The sequence below is a fragment of the Sipha flava genome, unplaced genomic scaffold (assembly GCF_003268045.1).
Source record: "Sipha flava isolate LNK unplaced genomic scaffold, YSA_version1 319_pilon_pilon, whole genome shotgun sequence".
NCBI classification, from domain to species: Eukaryota; Metazoa; Arthropoda; class Insecta; order Hemiptera; family Aphididae; genus Sipha; species Sipha flava.
This window is the reverse complement of record NW_020273001.1, coordinates 240,012-256,029: the sequence shown is the minus strand read 5'-3', so window position 1 is coordinate 256,029 and position 16,018 is coordinate 240,012. Positions and strand designations below refer to the sequence as shown.

The window sequence follows — 16,018 nt, the reverse complement described above, 5'->3', positions numbered from 1 at the left end:
TATTTGGTTAGGCTTGCGATTTTTTTTTTTTTTTATACCGTATAATTTATAAGTCTTTTGGAAAACATTGCATTTGAATAGTTTTGCTTAAAACTTTTCTCTTCGTTGAATTTCCGAAGTGTTCCGAAGTGTTCATAAATCTATTATTATGGTTAATTTAAATAAATAAATATACAAATAGTAGAATTTAAATTTTCATTTAGTTCATCTAGTGGAATAGCTCGAAAAAAAGTAGTAATTGATAAGACAAGTTTTTGTGACAAATGACGATTTATCTGCCTTTCACAAACTATAAGTATCGTCTTTGGCAACATAATTTATTGACGTTGTTTAATTTTGTATCAAATAACACTCGCATCTAACTAATGTTTATATCATAGGCGTAAACTAGGGGTAGGCAAGAGGGGGTAATTGCCCCCCTAGAATAAATTAGGAGGGGCATCGCTCCCTCTGATATTTAATATACCTTGTTTTAAAATAAGTACAAAACAGCTGGTTATAGCTATTACTATACATTTTTTTTTTTAATCTTAATTTTAAATTTTTGCATAATGTCAGAAAATGAATAATTGTATATAATAATATGTAGGTAGTAAAGTGGCGTTTAGCCTCGGACACCCTTTTCGTTAGATATGTAATTATATTTTTGTTCCCCCCCCCTAATAAATTTCCAAGTTACGCCTATGGTTTATATGATACGAATAATAACTATTAATAGGTTACTAAAATAATATTTTCATTAAAATCAAAATGTTATAATGATAAAAACTAGAAATTGTTGATGGTAGATAATTCGAATTTTAAATGTTTGGAAAAAATAAGCTATAATGTATTTATAAACACATTTTAATAAAATTAAGAATATCGTATATTTGATTTGTTCGGTTAGGTACATACATATATTATTATATTGTCTGTTGTCTGATTTTTCGATAGAAGTTAAATATTTCAGTTGATTATTATTATTCTAAGTCATTTAACCCTATTAATTATTAAATAACTTTTTTTGTGTTTTCATGAGTACTTTGATTTAGTAACTGGACTTTTGAGTTTCTTGCGCTCTATCTGACGTTTGTAATAATTAAACGCCATTATAAGTTTGAAACGTTTGATCAAACAAAATAAGTTCAGGATACCGCAATCCGTATAATAAATTATGTTATTAATAAGGAACGGATTTGAATGCAAATTGCATTTTTTTCTGAATGTCCGAAAACATTGGTTTCCAAGCAAACAGTTCATTTCATACATCAAAGAATTAAAAAATGTAACTTTTATTTTGCATTTTTTTGCATTTTTTTTGTATTTTTAAGACTTAAATGCATTTTTAGAGCATTTTTTGAAATTTTTAGTGCATTTTGTGGTTTTTAAGTCATTTTTTCAACATTTTTTCCACATTCTTTCTAAAAAAATTAAAATACCTAAATATGTATTATGTTACGAAATTACGAAATTATTGTTGACACGTGTAGACACAAATTTCAAATATTTTGGAAGGAAAAGCAACATCTCGAAATAGTACAATATCTGAAAAACTAACTGCTGATGATATGGCTCATATGAAGTTTGCACCTATGACGTCAGTTGACGTGGAACGAAGTTTCTCGAGATACAAAACAATACTGGCCGATAACCGTCGAAGATTTCTGTTTGACAATATTAAGCAGCACCTGATTATACGAGTACAATGCTATGAAACAAAAGGTAAAAGTATAACGAATATGCCTATCTAAATGGTATACCTATTAATTTTTTTATTTTTAAGGGTAAAAAGAAGATAGTATGACATATATCAAGATAATTGAAAGTTAATTAATTAAGGTTGTATTGTATTTAAATATTTTTTTATTTTTTATTAGATTTTTCATAATTATGTGTTTTTTTATAAGTTTTAAATTCAAAATTTTGTTTTTATTGAATATAAACCCATTTTTAAAGTTTTTCAGGGCATTTTTTTAGTGCATTTTTGATGTTAAAGCATTTTTTTAAGGCATTAAATCGTATTTTTTTAAGGCATTTTTCCTGTTTTTTAGAGCATTTAAATCCGTTCCCTAGTCATTATCATATTCGTGAAAAATATCAATATTTTCAGAATGTTTCAAATTCTTTTGTTAATGGATGAAACTATTGTTAATTAAACATTGGTATGAATAATTGGACAAGTTTTAACTGTATTCATAATATTTAGACTAATTTTATTATTTTACTGTATTTAATATAGATACTCTTATGATCATTGAATATTGTTTAATAATACTTGTAATTTTATCGAAAAACATTAGTCGATTTAATATTATTTCCATATCAGTTTTTGTAATGCAAATGTGTTTGAAACAACTATAAGAAACAATATTTATATAGAAGAATAATTTTGGACATATTGTTTTTACTTCATAGTTTAATTTAATTAGGTTAGATAAAATAAAGACGATGAAGTATCAAAACAATAATTATATTTTAATAATACAATTGAAATGTATGTTATTCTTTTGTTTTAAATTATCTGATGTTTTTCTTTACTTAATAATAATGTTTAAATGAAATTTTTGTTAAAACTAAATTTAAATTCATTCCAACTATTCCATTTAACTATAAAATGCATTTATTTATTACTAGCCCATCAAAATATGTAATATATTTTATAGCCTCACTTGATATTAAATTTCATCATGGTAAATTAAAATGTATACTCACGAATACAATTATAATTCTAAAAGGCTTCGTAATCGGGCTGGGAACGGACAGTACTAGGCCGTGCGCCCGGATACCAAAATACTTCGTAATTCGTAATATTATAACACACCGACCGACTTGTGTAATGTAAATTTGTGTATATTGGTGTATAGCTTAACTAGAATTGGTTGGATTTGCCGCGCAAATACTAGTGAGCTATGTGATGTAGTGTTGTGTAAGTGTGTTTATGTGTTAGTGTATATATGCTTAAAACTAATGACATATAGGTAACTCAATGATAAATAAAAATAGTATAAAATGGTAACTATGTTGCTGTATTGTAAAATAATAAAATAATAAATAAACAATAAATCACCGCAACATCAAAGTATAAAAAATATAGTGATAATAATATTACGGCTCTTTTGACCCAACAGGTAAAAATAATTATGTATAAATGCTCGGCCCTTATGGCCAAACAGAAGAAAAGTATAAATGTATAATTTTATAGTAATAGCTATTAGAAGAGCTGTAGTCGTATAGCTTTAATATTAATATAAAAGGCGGATCTTTTGGCCACACAGGAGAAAAGTATAATATAAAAATAATGTGTGCAAAAATAATGTGCGGCCCTTATGACCAACCAAATATAAATATAAACTAGTAGTTCCTTATGACCAAGCATAATAATAATAATACTATGCGGCCCTTCAGGCACAACAAAATAATAAATATACGGCCCTTTTGGCCTAACAACTAAATAATTGTAAACAACAAAAAATATAACAATAACTCACAGTTTGTGGAGCGTAGATTGGCCAGCTAGTCCTCCCATAGCTATACAATGAAAAATTGACACGAAACACAAAAGGAAAACGAATATAATAAAGGTTTAATAATTTGCACACACACAAGGTCCCTTTACACTGGGACGTATGATAAAAGACAAAATTGCGGCGGCCGTGTTAAGCTACGCGCACCAGCTAGCCGGCGGCTGCAAATAACGCACCAATACCTGTTTGAATATTATATAACTCATAATACACAAATTATAATTAAACAAGGATAAACGTAAAAATAACGGCTGATGCGCGCGATTGTTTTTATGTGTGTGTGTGTGTGTCGATCGGCTGTTATGTTACGGCGGCAACACTTCGTAAAATGAAATTATGTATGAAATTCATATTTTTGTTGTTTATCACTAAATTATAAATATATATTTATCTGTAAATATCACATATAAGTATAGTAATAATATTGAAAAAAAAAAAATGTATATATATGAGTATAGTTGTATGTTAATTTTGGTAGGAAATACCATTTTTCTCACAACATATGAACAGTTTTTTTAAATCTCGACTTATAGAATTATAATTATTCACTCTTATTTTTTGATCAGATTTTCTTTCATTTCGAATTAGTTTTCTGGTGGCTTGCCAACTTTATATAAATCTTCAGCTTAAATTTCGCTTAAATAATGGTTCCAATATGCCATTATAGTGACTGCATCTGATTTTTACTTTTTCCATGTGTGTGTTTGAAAAGCTTTATTTATATTAATTACATTTTTATCTGTTTAGAGGTAAGTTCATTCACGTTTCATTTGTTTCAATAGAAAAGTATTTGTTACTTTGGATTGATAATTTTTCGCAGTTAATCAACATCTTATAGTTTTTCGATATATAAAATCCATGTTATGTTCTCCAGTAGTTAAGAAAGTGGTCCTGAATTCACTATTATTATATAAGTATAAGGGTAAGTAAACATTTTGCGATATTTTAGATTTATACAATTTCCATTAGTCTCGAACTCTGCATCATTTTAGTGGATTATTTAAAATTTAAAAATCTTTGATGTCAAAGAAAAAATATATGTTAGCGATACATTTATTTGGACAAAATGTGTACTTTTTTTTTGTTGATTCTAAGAACGGAGACGTAAATTGTGGGTATTCCGACTTTAAAGTTTTATAGCTATTATAAAATTTTTATTACAAACTGGCTTGTTAGGGTGAACCAAAAATCTAATATAAATTGTCAGGCCATTGTTGTCGATCACTGCAATAGTTTAAAAATTAGAAAAATAAAGTTTAGGTAATGGACATGGAGTTGACGTTTAAGATATTGTTACCTACTATATTTTAAAAATTGCTATTGGTTTGGCTATAATATCATACTAGTTTTTACAGTTCAATGTTGACTTATCATCTTTGTTGTTACTGTTGGATATTTTTACCTTGTTACCTTATTGATAGTATATTTGACCACATCAATAGCTATTAGCCATGTAGTTATAATATATGGACTAACAAATGAAAAATTTAACTTGTGGTATAGATAGTATAGTATGATGAAATGGTGACCAACCTTATTTTTACCCAGGATCATAAAATAAAAGTTCTTGGCGGACCAATAACTAGGAATTTTTTTTAAATTATTAGAATATTATATCTTATTGTAGACAAATGTTAAAGATACAGTGATAAATTTAATCATTTATTGATTGTTAAAAATGAGAATAAATATATAGCTTTTTTTTTGTTCTCAGAGAACATTAATATTAGGTTCTAATTTGTTTGAATTTACTCGAAGAATGGCATGGAGATGATTATTTGTTATGCGAGACCTAGTTTTATTTTTATTGATTTTCATAGTTGAAAATACTTGTTCATAAATATAAGTTAATATATAAAACGATATACGATAAGGCTGCGACACATGGCCATGTCTTGGTGATAAGCAAGGCTCGGGACTTATAGCACTTAAAATCATAAGTATAAACACTTAAAAAAGCGCTTAAAAACATCATTATAAACACTAAAATAAGCATTTAAAGAATTGAAATTAAGCAAAAATATTTATTAAAAAAAAAAAAAAACTATAAAATTCTAACTAAAAAATCAAACATAATCAAAGTAAATCTACACTTTCAAGACTTTAAGGATTTTATGGGTTTTCTAAGGTATTTTTCTGAAAAATAAAATGTAAACTGTTATCTTTGTTTTTGATGTTCTATTTTCAACGTTGGAATATCTTTGTTAACCATACACCGATGCCTTGGACGGCGATGAACTACGTGACAACGTAGATAAGATGAGATTTATTTTTAAATTTTAATTCTATCAAAAACGACTTTACAGGAGAAAACTATAAAAATGTAAAAAAAACTGGTCAAATAAGCAAAAATAATCAGAAAAGCTGGAAATAAGCTTTTTTTTTGAAAAATCGCTGAAAAAAACAAAAAAAGGCACATTCAAATTTCATAATTGTACGTGTTATAACTTGACATACACTTCTATAACACTCTGCTACATTTTAAGTTAATCCATAAAAATAAGCAAATGCTTTAACTCCCGAGCCCTGGTGATAAGAAATATTAATATAAATAATATTTTACGTCAAAGTTTTAATAAATCTGAATTCAATTTTTTTACAATTATGATTTAATATTTTAGAGGGTTAATAAATTATCTCTGGTAGTTCGTCACTATTGGTATAGCGTATTATATTGTTCTAGTACTCTTTTATACGATCCAAAATTATTACCAACATTAATAATTATAAAATAAGAGCTTTTTTCATTTTTGAATATTTATTATAATATTTATATAATTTTTTTATAAATATGCATTATATTAAAGTGAAATTTAAATGTCTATGTAGTTAATTATTTCATATATATTCAAATTCAATATTCTATTTAATATATCTACAGGTTTATTCCATATTTTGTTTTTTAGTATAGAAATATAGCTTTTTTTTTTTTAAACAAATTATTCATTGATACATTAACAGAATAGTTCAAAATTCATGCTAAATAAAACAATAATAAAATACGAAATTTAAAAATTAATTGTAAAATAAAACGAATCTGTATTGAAAGAACTAAATTATTTTAAATGTATAAAATGTAAAAAACTTTATATTGAAATTATTAAGCATAAGTCTTATACGGGCAGAATTATAAATGAAAAATGAATAATACTTTAATTTAAAATTATAATTAATTTCTTAAATGTACGTATTACTTATTAATTTTATCTTAATACACTAATATCAAAAAGCATTTTAAATTTTAAAATTTTTAGTATAAATATTTTTTTAGTATAAGTTTTTAAGATTATTAACTGTTGTGTACAAATATTACCTTAAAAATCCATTATTTAAATTTTTCCAAAAAAAAAAAAAAAAAAAATAAAAAAATAAATAATTTAAAAATATTATAATATTGGTTTCGTTTAAATCTTAACCTTACAAAACAAATGTACCTATGAAAATACATACATTAATATTGAACTACTTGTATATTCATTTTCGTTTACGTTATTACTAGTTTTCATTAATATATAATATAATATATATATATATATATATATATATAATAAGTGTAATAAAAAAAAATATATATACCCATAAAAAAAAATGTAAGAATTTCAATTAATTATTAGGTACATTAATAAAAATATAGAATGTACTTTAACGTAAAAAAAAATTAATAAAATAGTGTATGGTTTATATAAAATTAAAATATTAATTGTAAAATATACAGGTAAATTGATATTTGAATTATATATTGTTTTATACATTTCCAATTAAATAATACAGAATTCAATCAATTTAGAACTCAAGAGTCACATCTATCTAGAAAATGATTTGATGTAATTTCAAATTTTTTAATACATTAAATATAAATAACACTTTAAATTTGTTATATTTTTAGAGTTTCTGAGAATATTATAAACCTGAAATGTGTTTTTATAGTTCATTAAGGATTATAGGAATTTATTAGTATATACTCGTATATTTTTACAATTTATTTAATAACTTTTAGTGGGAATTATAATTTTATATTTTAGTAATTTAAATAGTAAATAAGTATGTATAAGTATTTTATTAAAAAAATTATATAAAATAATAAAATGCATTGTAAAAGAAAATTGGTACGCTCTAATTGATTTGTTAAAATATACTAATTCTCACACTTATAGGTATAAATAGGTTGTATAGTAGTTTTAGGAAATTATTGTGTTTGGCGCCGACGCTGAAGATCTCTAGTGTCTCAGCATCTCTAGTGCTCAGCGTTTTGGGTCTGACCGTTGTTGCTGTGCAACGGGCGCTCAGTAAATAACATTTCATTTTGTCTAGGGAATAACGTGCGTACTTCACTTGGATCATCTGATGAGGTAAGTCCAACTTTAATCATTTTATTTCAAAGTTAAATCATATTTATTAAATATTATATTCAAAATATATTTTTATTATGAATTTATAAATTAATTTTTGTTGAATATGAATTTAAATTATTATAATGAATATAAATAAATAATTCTACACTATAAGGTTAATTTTACTATTTTAATTTAAAACTTATAAATATTAAATAATGTATGTATTTATTTATATGCAACAGTATATTTAATGTATTTAAGTTCATTAAAATTAATCGTTTATACTATATTTTTATTGATTTAGTTTTCATTGAGAATTTTTATTTAAACTTAAAGAAAACAAATAGTTTTTCATTCTTCATTTATGAATTTTTCACAAATTATTGAAAAAGTAAAAGATATTTACAAGTTTGTTATGTTATAATTTAATAAATCAAAAAAATAAATATATGATTTAACTTTAAAAATAGTTTTGTTTGAAATCTTATTTTTCAATACATTGTTATTTTAAAATAATTTAAGCAATTTAGTTTAATATATAATATATTTTACTCATAGCTTTTAAAATATTAATATAGTTTTATATATTGTTTAACATAGTTGTGCTTAAATGATGTAGTAAACTGTATTTTTTTCGATGCGATACAGTATAAAATATATTACATATATAAATATTTATATTTAATAATATATTACATTATATTACATTATCATGCGATAAAATGTTTATATTATTTTTAAATTTTAATATTAGTTTCAGTTTATTTATTCAATATTTTGGTTTTAGGAAATACAATTTTATTTATTGAATAGTTAATAATAGAAAAATTAACTAATAATCAATCTTAAAATTTAACCTATTTACTATCCAATTAATATTGATATCTCAAATTAATACCTTGTCTGCTTTGTTCAAATAAATTAATAGATATTTAATAATTTTAATACTTCTTTAAAAATGTATTGTTTTTTAGATAATTTGGTAAAAATGTAATAACTGTTTAAAACATTACGTAAAACACTATTAAATATTTTATTAAATTAAATATCAAAATACTTTATAAAATTTGAGTTTTATAAAGAAAATATTTATTTGAGAAATACTTTTGATGAGATATACCATTTTGCGTGGGCCACATAAGTGATACATCAACATTTGAAAGTAGTGACATTTTTTTATTATATTAAATTTAATATAAACACTGCGTACTAAATTTTATGCATAGCATATAAATATAAAATATTAAGTGTTTATAAATAATTTTATTCATCAAAATATTTTGCGTAGATAAGTTATAACACAAAAAAAATAATTTTGTATGAAAATGTCTTAAACTACAATTATTTATACATAGAAACAATCAAAATTAAAACCCCATTTGCTTAATCAATTTGATGTTGCAATCTTTTTTTGTATACTTGAAAATACTTGAAATACTTGAAATACTTTGAAATGTTTATAGATCTAAATTCATTAAAATAATTTGGGTTTAACTATAGTTACATTTTTATTGTTTGAAAAGCTTTCACATAAAAAAAAATATTACTATAGTTAATAAACCTTTAACATTCCATAAGATCTAGAAAAATTAATTTCAATATAAAATGTCATAATAAAAATATTTAAATTGTTATGTTTAATAAAATAGAATAATATTTATGTTGAAATTAGTAAAGTAGGAATGAAATAATATATAAATTGAACATTTTATGGATTTGATAGCTACAATAATATGTAATAAAATTAATAATGTCATGTATTTTGTCTTTTTTAACCCAAATGTACGTGAAAATGTATCAGTAAAATGTGCAATAAAATACATATTTAAAATCCTTATCTTAAATATTTTAATATAAATATATTGTTCACATTTAAATTTTCTTGGATAATCAATTTTCATTTTATAAATATTTCAGGAAATATCTAATTTTTTTTTTTTTTGTAATTTTTTCGCATATAAGTTGAATATTTAATAAATACATTTTATTTTTTAAAGGGTTAATTCTTATACAATTTTAATACAAAGCTTCAAGATTATAGAGAACTCTTTTTTTTTTGAAAGTTCGTGGTTTAAAAAACAATACAACTGTGAAGAATATAACAAAAATATCAATGTTCATAAAAAAGCTATATTATGTTTTTTATTGCTTTTTATAATTGTATAACATTTATAACACATTAGAAGATATTTAATATAAAGTATTTTAATTTTGATCTGTAATACTTAATTAATTATCACACCATTTTTAACTATTTCAGTTGTTTTTAAATGAGCTTTTGAACTTTTAAACTTTACTGTCTCATAAAAATAAAATATTTATAAAATTATGTTACTAAGCTGATTAAAAATTTTTCAAAATAAATATATTTATAAAATGTATTTCTTTATTATTTGAAAATAGAAAAGGAAAAATATATTGATTAAATAAATAGCTCACTTTAGATTAATTATAAATATAGCAAATAGTATTAAATTAATTATAATACTTAATTTTAATAATTTTTCTACTATTTTATAACTTGCACTAGATTTAAAATGTATCACTGCGAAAGTGTAGAATAACATTCATTCAAATTTGTTGTACCTTTTTTACTATTAGATGTATGGAAATACGCATAGTATATGAGACACAATGTAATAAGTAATTTGTTATAAATAAGTTTATGAAAATTAGTTTAATGAATATACAATTGTTTGAAGTTTAAAATCCTAATATATTTTATATGGAACAATTATGAATAATTATTGGTATGGTAGTAACATGCTTATTTATATTCGTTTTATGCGACAAAAAACCTTTATAGACAGACTACGCCTAATGTTTGTTGTTAAAAACAATAACATGACAAAAAACGCAAATTCTCTATCCACTTTCTGTACAGATCGCTTTAAATAATTTAACTATTTCTACATTTCGCGTCATTCTATCTTTATTTTTTGACTTTGTCGAAGCTATATATCATATAACTATATTAACGGACTTTTTATGGTTTTATTTTTCAATATAATGTTAGTATTTATTATGTCAATTAGTTGAATTATATTTTCATATTTTGATTTGGAATTTATAAAAAACGAATAGGTACAATTTGTACTTATTTATAAAAAAGTACTCTACAAATTACTCATTTAATACTTGTATTTTGTAATTTACAGTAAATGTATTCTTTGCTTAGACATTTTTTTATAGTATTGAAAACAAACGACAACGATTATAGAAGACAAGGTAATAACATAATATATACACAAACGTTAATTTAAAGAAAGGATACCTAGTGTTATTATTTAAATTTATTTAAAAGTTTATTAAACACTTTTAGACAATATTAACATGTTTACGATTGTTAGCAGTGAAAAAAAATATATTTTTAAAAAATAGAGCTTCACTAATATTAAAATTAAGAGATGTCATAAAATGTGATTCATTTGATTAGTCACCTTAATATGACCGTACCGCTGAAAAAAGATAAAATTGTATTTTGTTCTTGCAGAACTTTAACTTTTAAGGAGCTTATATGGTTTGTTCTTTGAAAATATTCATCCTTTAACAACTTTTGTAGTAAATATTAAATCAAGTTAATAAATAAATACATTATTTAAAAGGTATAGATTGCAATTTATAAATTAAAACATAAATTCCGCTTTTTTTTTTTTTTTTAATACAACAATTGTATTGGTAATTAAAGGAATTTTAATTTTGCAAGATTTTGTCTTATATTTTAGGGTATGATGATAATACCTTTATTACAACGAAAGAAGTTCCGTGTTAACTTAATTTTTTTATTCATTTTAATATTTCGGTTATATCCATGTTATTGAGCAATTTCCGTAGAAAATATATATAAATTTGTTTAACATAGAAAACATAAATATTTATATGTATTTTATACCTGTTCTTTATTTTTATTTTTTAATTTTTATGAATGGAATCAATTTGTTTGTGTTATCCTAATTTTTAACTTAAAGTTCCATCGAAATTGGTCCTATGGTATAAATAATAAATTGACTGTTTTTATATTTTCATAAATAATATATTTTAAAATTATTAGATTCAAATATTTCTAACAATCAATTCAATTCAATAGTTAGTAGTAGTAAAAAAAAAAAAAAAATAAAAAATAAAAAAAAAATACAAAAATAATAATCGTAATGCATTATTATTATTACTCATCGTATATTTCGTGTCTGGTTCTGGGAATTATTTAAAAATGATTCAAATGATAATTACATTACCTATATTTATATCTAGATAGATATTTAGATGCATTATCTAATTTATGTATATTTTAGATATGTATCACATACTACTTTTTATATGGAATCTACGATAGGTAGCACTAACAACCGTTAGAGTCTAATGGGCCTTAAAATAATTACTTTGTAATTGTCAAGATGAATTTAATTTAGAAATATGTGTGGTGATACCCAGTGACAGAACATCAATGAAGAAAACACTAATAAGTATATACCGAATTTTTCACTTGTATTGTTTTAAAAAAATTGTGATTATTATAATAAAACTAATAAATTCTTAATTTTATGTCTTAAAATTGCTAAAAAGTTTAAACCATAGCAGCTATAGGATAATGCAGTTTTAAGAAATAATTAATTTACACATTGATGTTTTGTATAGTGGATATTATAAATTGTAAATAAATTATTTGTGTAATAACTTAATAATATTATTATTAATTTATAGAAAGGACCATTATGTATTTGAAAGAATATACATATAAAAAAGGAATATCAATGTTGTTTTTCGATGTATCTTTGGTTACGCCATTGCTTGTATTTATTGCGTTTGATAGAGGGAATGGAGATCTTGGAACGAAAAATAATACCACGACATCATCTACTCTATGTAAGTTATTAATTTTGTTAATACATTTTTTTTTAATAAATAATGTTAAATTATTAATACATTTATATATATATATATATATAAATAGATCAAATCAATTATTTATTCAAACATATATTTTTGGTAAATAAGACACAAATTGTTTATTTGGAATAAGTAATAAAATTATTAGTCTGAAAATGTTGTTTGTATAAAAATTGATGAATACCTCAAGTTATACAACTATTGTTGACACATTAATTAAAAAATATAAAATTTGCGCACTTGTTTTTAATGTACGTTTTTGTAAATTTTAGTACGTTTTTGTCGAGAACACAAGAAATGTGGTAGTACGTGAGATGACAGTTGGAAGGATTTATGTGTTAGGGTACCATCGAGTATTTTCAATGGAACTATGATAATACGTTGACGTGATAAAACTTTTATTTTAACAGTTTAGACAAATGATTGATAATTTATAAAAGTATAGTAACATAAATGATTCAGGCAATATAACATCCCATCTGTTCTTTAGAGTTTAGTCGGGGATGCTTGGTTGTTTAGTTTTTTCATAGCAGGATCAATATTCGGTTGCTTTTTACATTTTTATTATCTAGTAAAAACATTCTGTTAGAAACAAAATTACCAATGTTTAATTTTTAATAAGAAAAAAAAATACTTGTATTTACAAGTATTTTTTTATTAAAGACATTTTTTCATTCCTGTCGTTTTTGAAATTTAAATAAGTAAAATTTCAATGAACTATGTGCATAAATATTATGGTTTTAAATATAATTTATTTTAAATTAGTTTACAACATATGGTAAAAGTTCGTTTTGGTTAACTTGTACCTACATTTAAAAATTTTAGCTTTAAGATTTTTTTTAGACTCAGAGTGGCTTACCTCTAATTTTAAATGTAAAAGAATTTTAGAAAAACATTTGATATAGCTCTTGTTCATTCTCATAAACTAGTGAATCATATAACATAATAATTGCGGAAATGTGTCAAAAATGTATAAATTACATTATTAAATGTTATAATATTTTTACATACTTAATATTCAAGTTATTACTTTGGATTTTTGTAAGTGTTTTAATGTTGTACCTATATATGCATTATTGAAAAATAAGATTTAATATATTATATTTTAAATTGTGGACAAATTATTTAACTATTTGAATTAATTCCACAAAATTTTTCAACAGATTGTTGATACTTATAATTACATTTAGTTATTTTACTATAAACATTTCAAAGTACTAAAACGTCATTTTTCACATTTATAAGCATATTTACATTCTAAATGTATACTGATATATGTTGTCAGGGTCATGGCTGTTTTCGACCAAAAACGTACCCTTCACTTTTCGATCAAATTTAAAATAAGCTGATTCCATTTTTGACCAAAACAAAAATTTATATAATAAATTTAAAACAATGATATACAATTGTTGTCAATAATTATTGAAATATTTATATAAAAGAGAATATTAATATTTTGTATCTAGTTTTGATCTCTTATCATAGTAAAAATTGTTTGCATTTTTTTTTCGAAAAATCGGAACTTTAATTTTAAAAATTTTAGGACTTCGCTCGTTACGCCTGCCGGCTCCACTCACAAACTAGAATTATGGTATGTGAACCTAAAACTTCGCTATGCGAGTACAATTCTAAATCATCATTAATTTACTATAGTAATTTCCATCATAATCAAACATTGTATATAATTATTTTATTATTTTAAATGTATTATATGAATTTTCGTTTTGGTTGAAAACGGACTTGTCCGTTGTCAGACGAGTAAAATGTTAGTACATTTTTATATGTAAACAATTATTATCAAATGTAAAAGGTTTATTTTATTATTTTGCGGTAAACACTTGAATAGTTTCCTTTAATTTAAAATAATTGATAAAAATAAGTTAATAAATAAATAACAATATGAGAAATGGATATGGTATAATATAATATAATATTGTATAATCATATTTATATTTAATTGTTGAATATAATTGATTGGTTTATGAATTAAATACTGCTAACTTAGTTTAAAGTGCTTCATGAGTGCTTATTTTTTAATATTGATAGTGAAAAACAATAAATTACCAAAATGATGAAATAACTATAATGTAATAATAACCTTATAGTAACTATAAGATTGTTGTCAATTTATATGATGTTACTTGTAATTTATTTTTCTTGACTATTCAGAGGAAAATACTTTTTTAGATCTAACACTTGTATGCAATGTTTGAGAATCGTGTTTATGAGACTCTTGAGAATATTCAAGGCATTTGCCGTTGATAATATAAGGTCGTCCAATCGAGCACGAGGTTTTTCAAAACACTGTGTTCCATTTCATTTCGCTGGATTTTGGTGCATTAGCATTGTAGTTGCTTTTATTACTTCGGTAGTGAAATCACCCGAAGGTCTATAGGTAGCTTTAGCATTCGTGTAAGACAGTGCTTTAAAATTTACGGTTGTCAGTTATGGAATAGGCTATAAAAAACAAACAAGACAGACGATCCATTACGTGACATTTAGATTTATTTGGTAACATATCAAAAAAGAAAAACTTATTACTGTGGAATATGATACAATAAATTTATTATTTAAAAACCGGTTCATAATTATAATTTTTAATATTACAAATTTATTTATAATTTTATAACTTTTAATTTTAATAACAAATACTAGAAAATGTAAATATATTCTTTCATAATAATATTTTAGAAAATGTTTTATACAATAGTCTCTGTGGTTTTTCTTAAATAAATATATTTAAATATATTTATTTATTTCTTAAATAATTTATAATTGGAACCATATCCGTCTTTTTTCTACTCGGTACCTTTTCTTCGACCCATAAAGAGTAGTTGTTTTTTGTTTTAATGTAAATTTATATCGTTAACATGAACTTATACCGTTTATTGATAAAATTACGGTCGAAATGACCGATGCCACTATTTTCATTCATATGAGTTCAACATTGTTTTCTTGATTTTATAATTATTTTTATTTAGTTTTAGTATATTTAATTTTGACGTCAACATATTGTTTACACAGTTATAACATGTCTATTTATAAACAATGTGGCTAAACCCATAGATATATTATACTATCTGTTTTACAGTAGGTAATAGGTATTATCAGTCACCGCACATTTACGCTTTCCAAGATTAGATTGACATTTGACCGTTCAGTACCGTCTAAAATTTTAGCTATTGTATTCATTGTAATTCACCCATCTGCCGAGAACATACTGTACCAGCATGTCCCGAATGTTCTAGAAGCATGGCATTAGGCGAAACTGAAAATTTGGACGAATATGTG

At 23.3% G+C, this 16,018-nt stretch overlaps 1 protein-coding gene across 1 annotated transcript in view; it reads left to right on the top strand.

Moving 5' to 3' along the window:
• Positions 1–7,772: 7,772 nt before the first annotated feature.
• LOC112686624 (G-protein coupled receptor GRL101-like) overlaps positions 7,773–16,018 on the top strand; it is an 87,029-nt gene continuing 78,783 nt past the window's right edge. The window contains exons 1-2 of the mRNA XM_025558998.1: positions 7,773–7,855; positions 12,542–12,703. Coding sequence (XP_025414783.1) covers positions 12,553–12,703 — 151 coding nt within the window. The 5' untranslated portion in view covers positions 7,773–7,855; positions 12,542–12,552. The remainder of the gene's footprint in view (positions 7,856–12,541; positions 12,704–16,018) is intronic.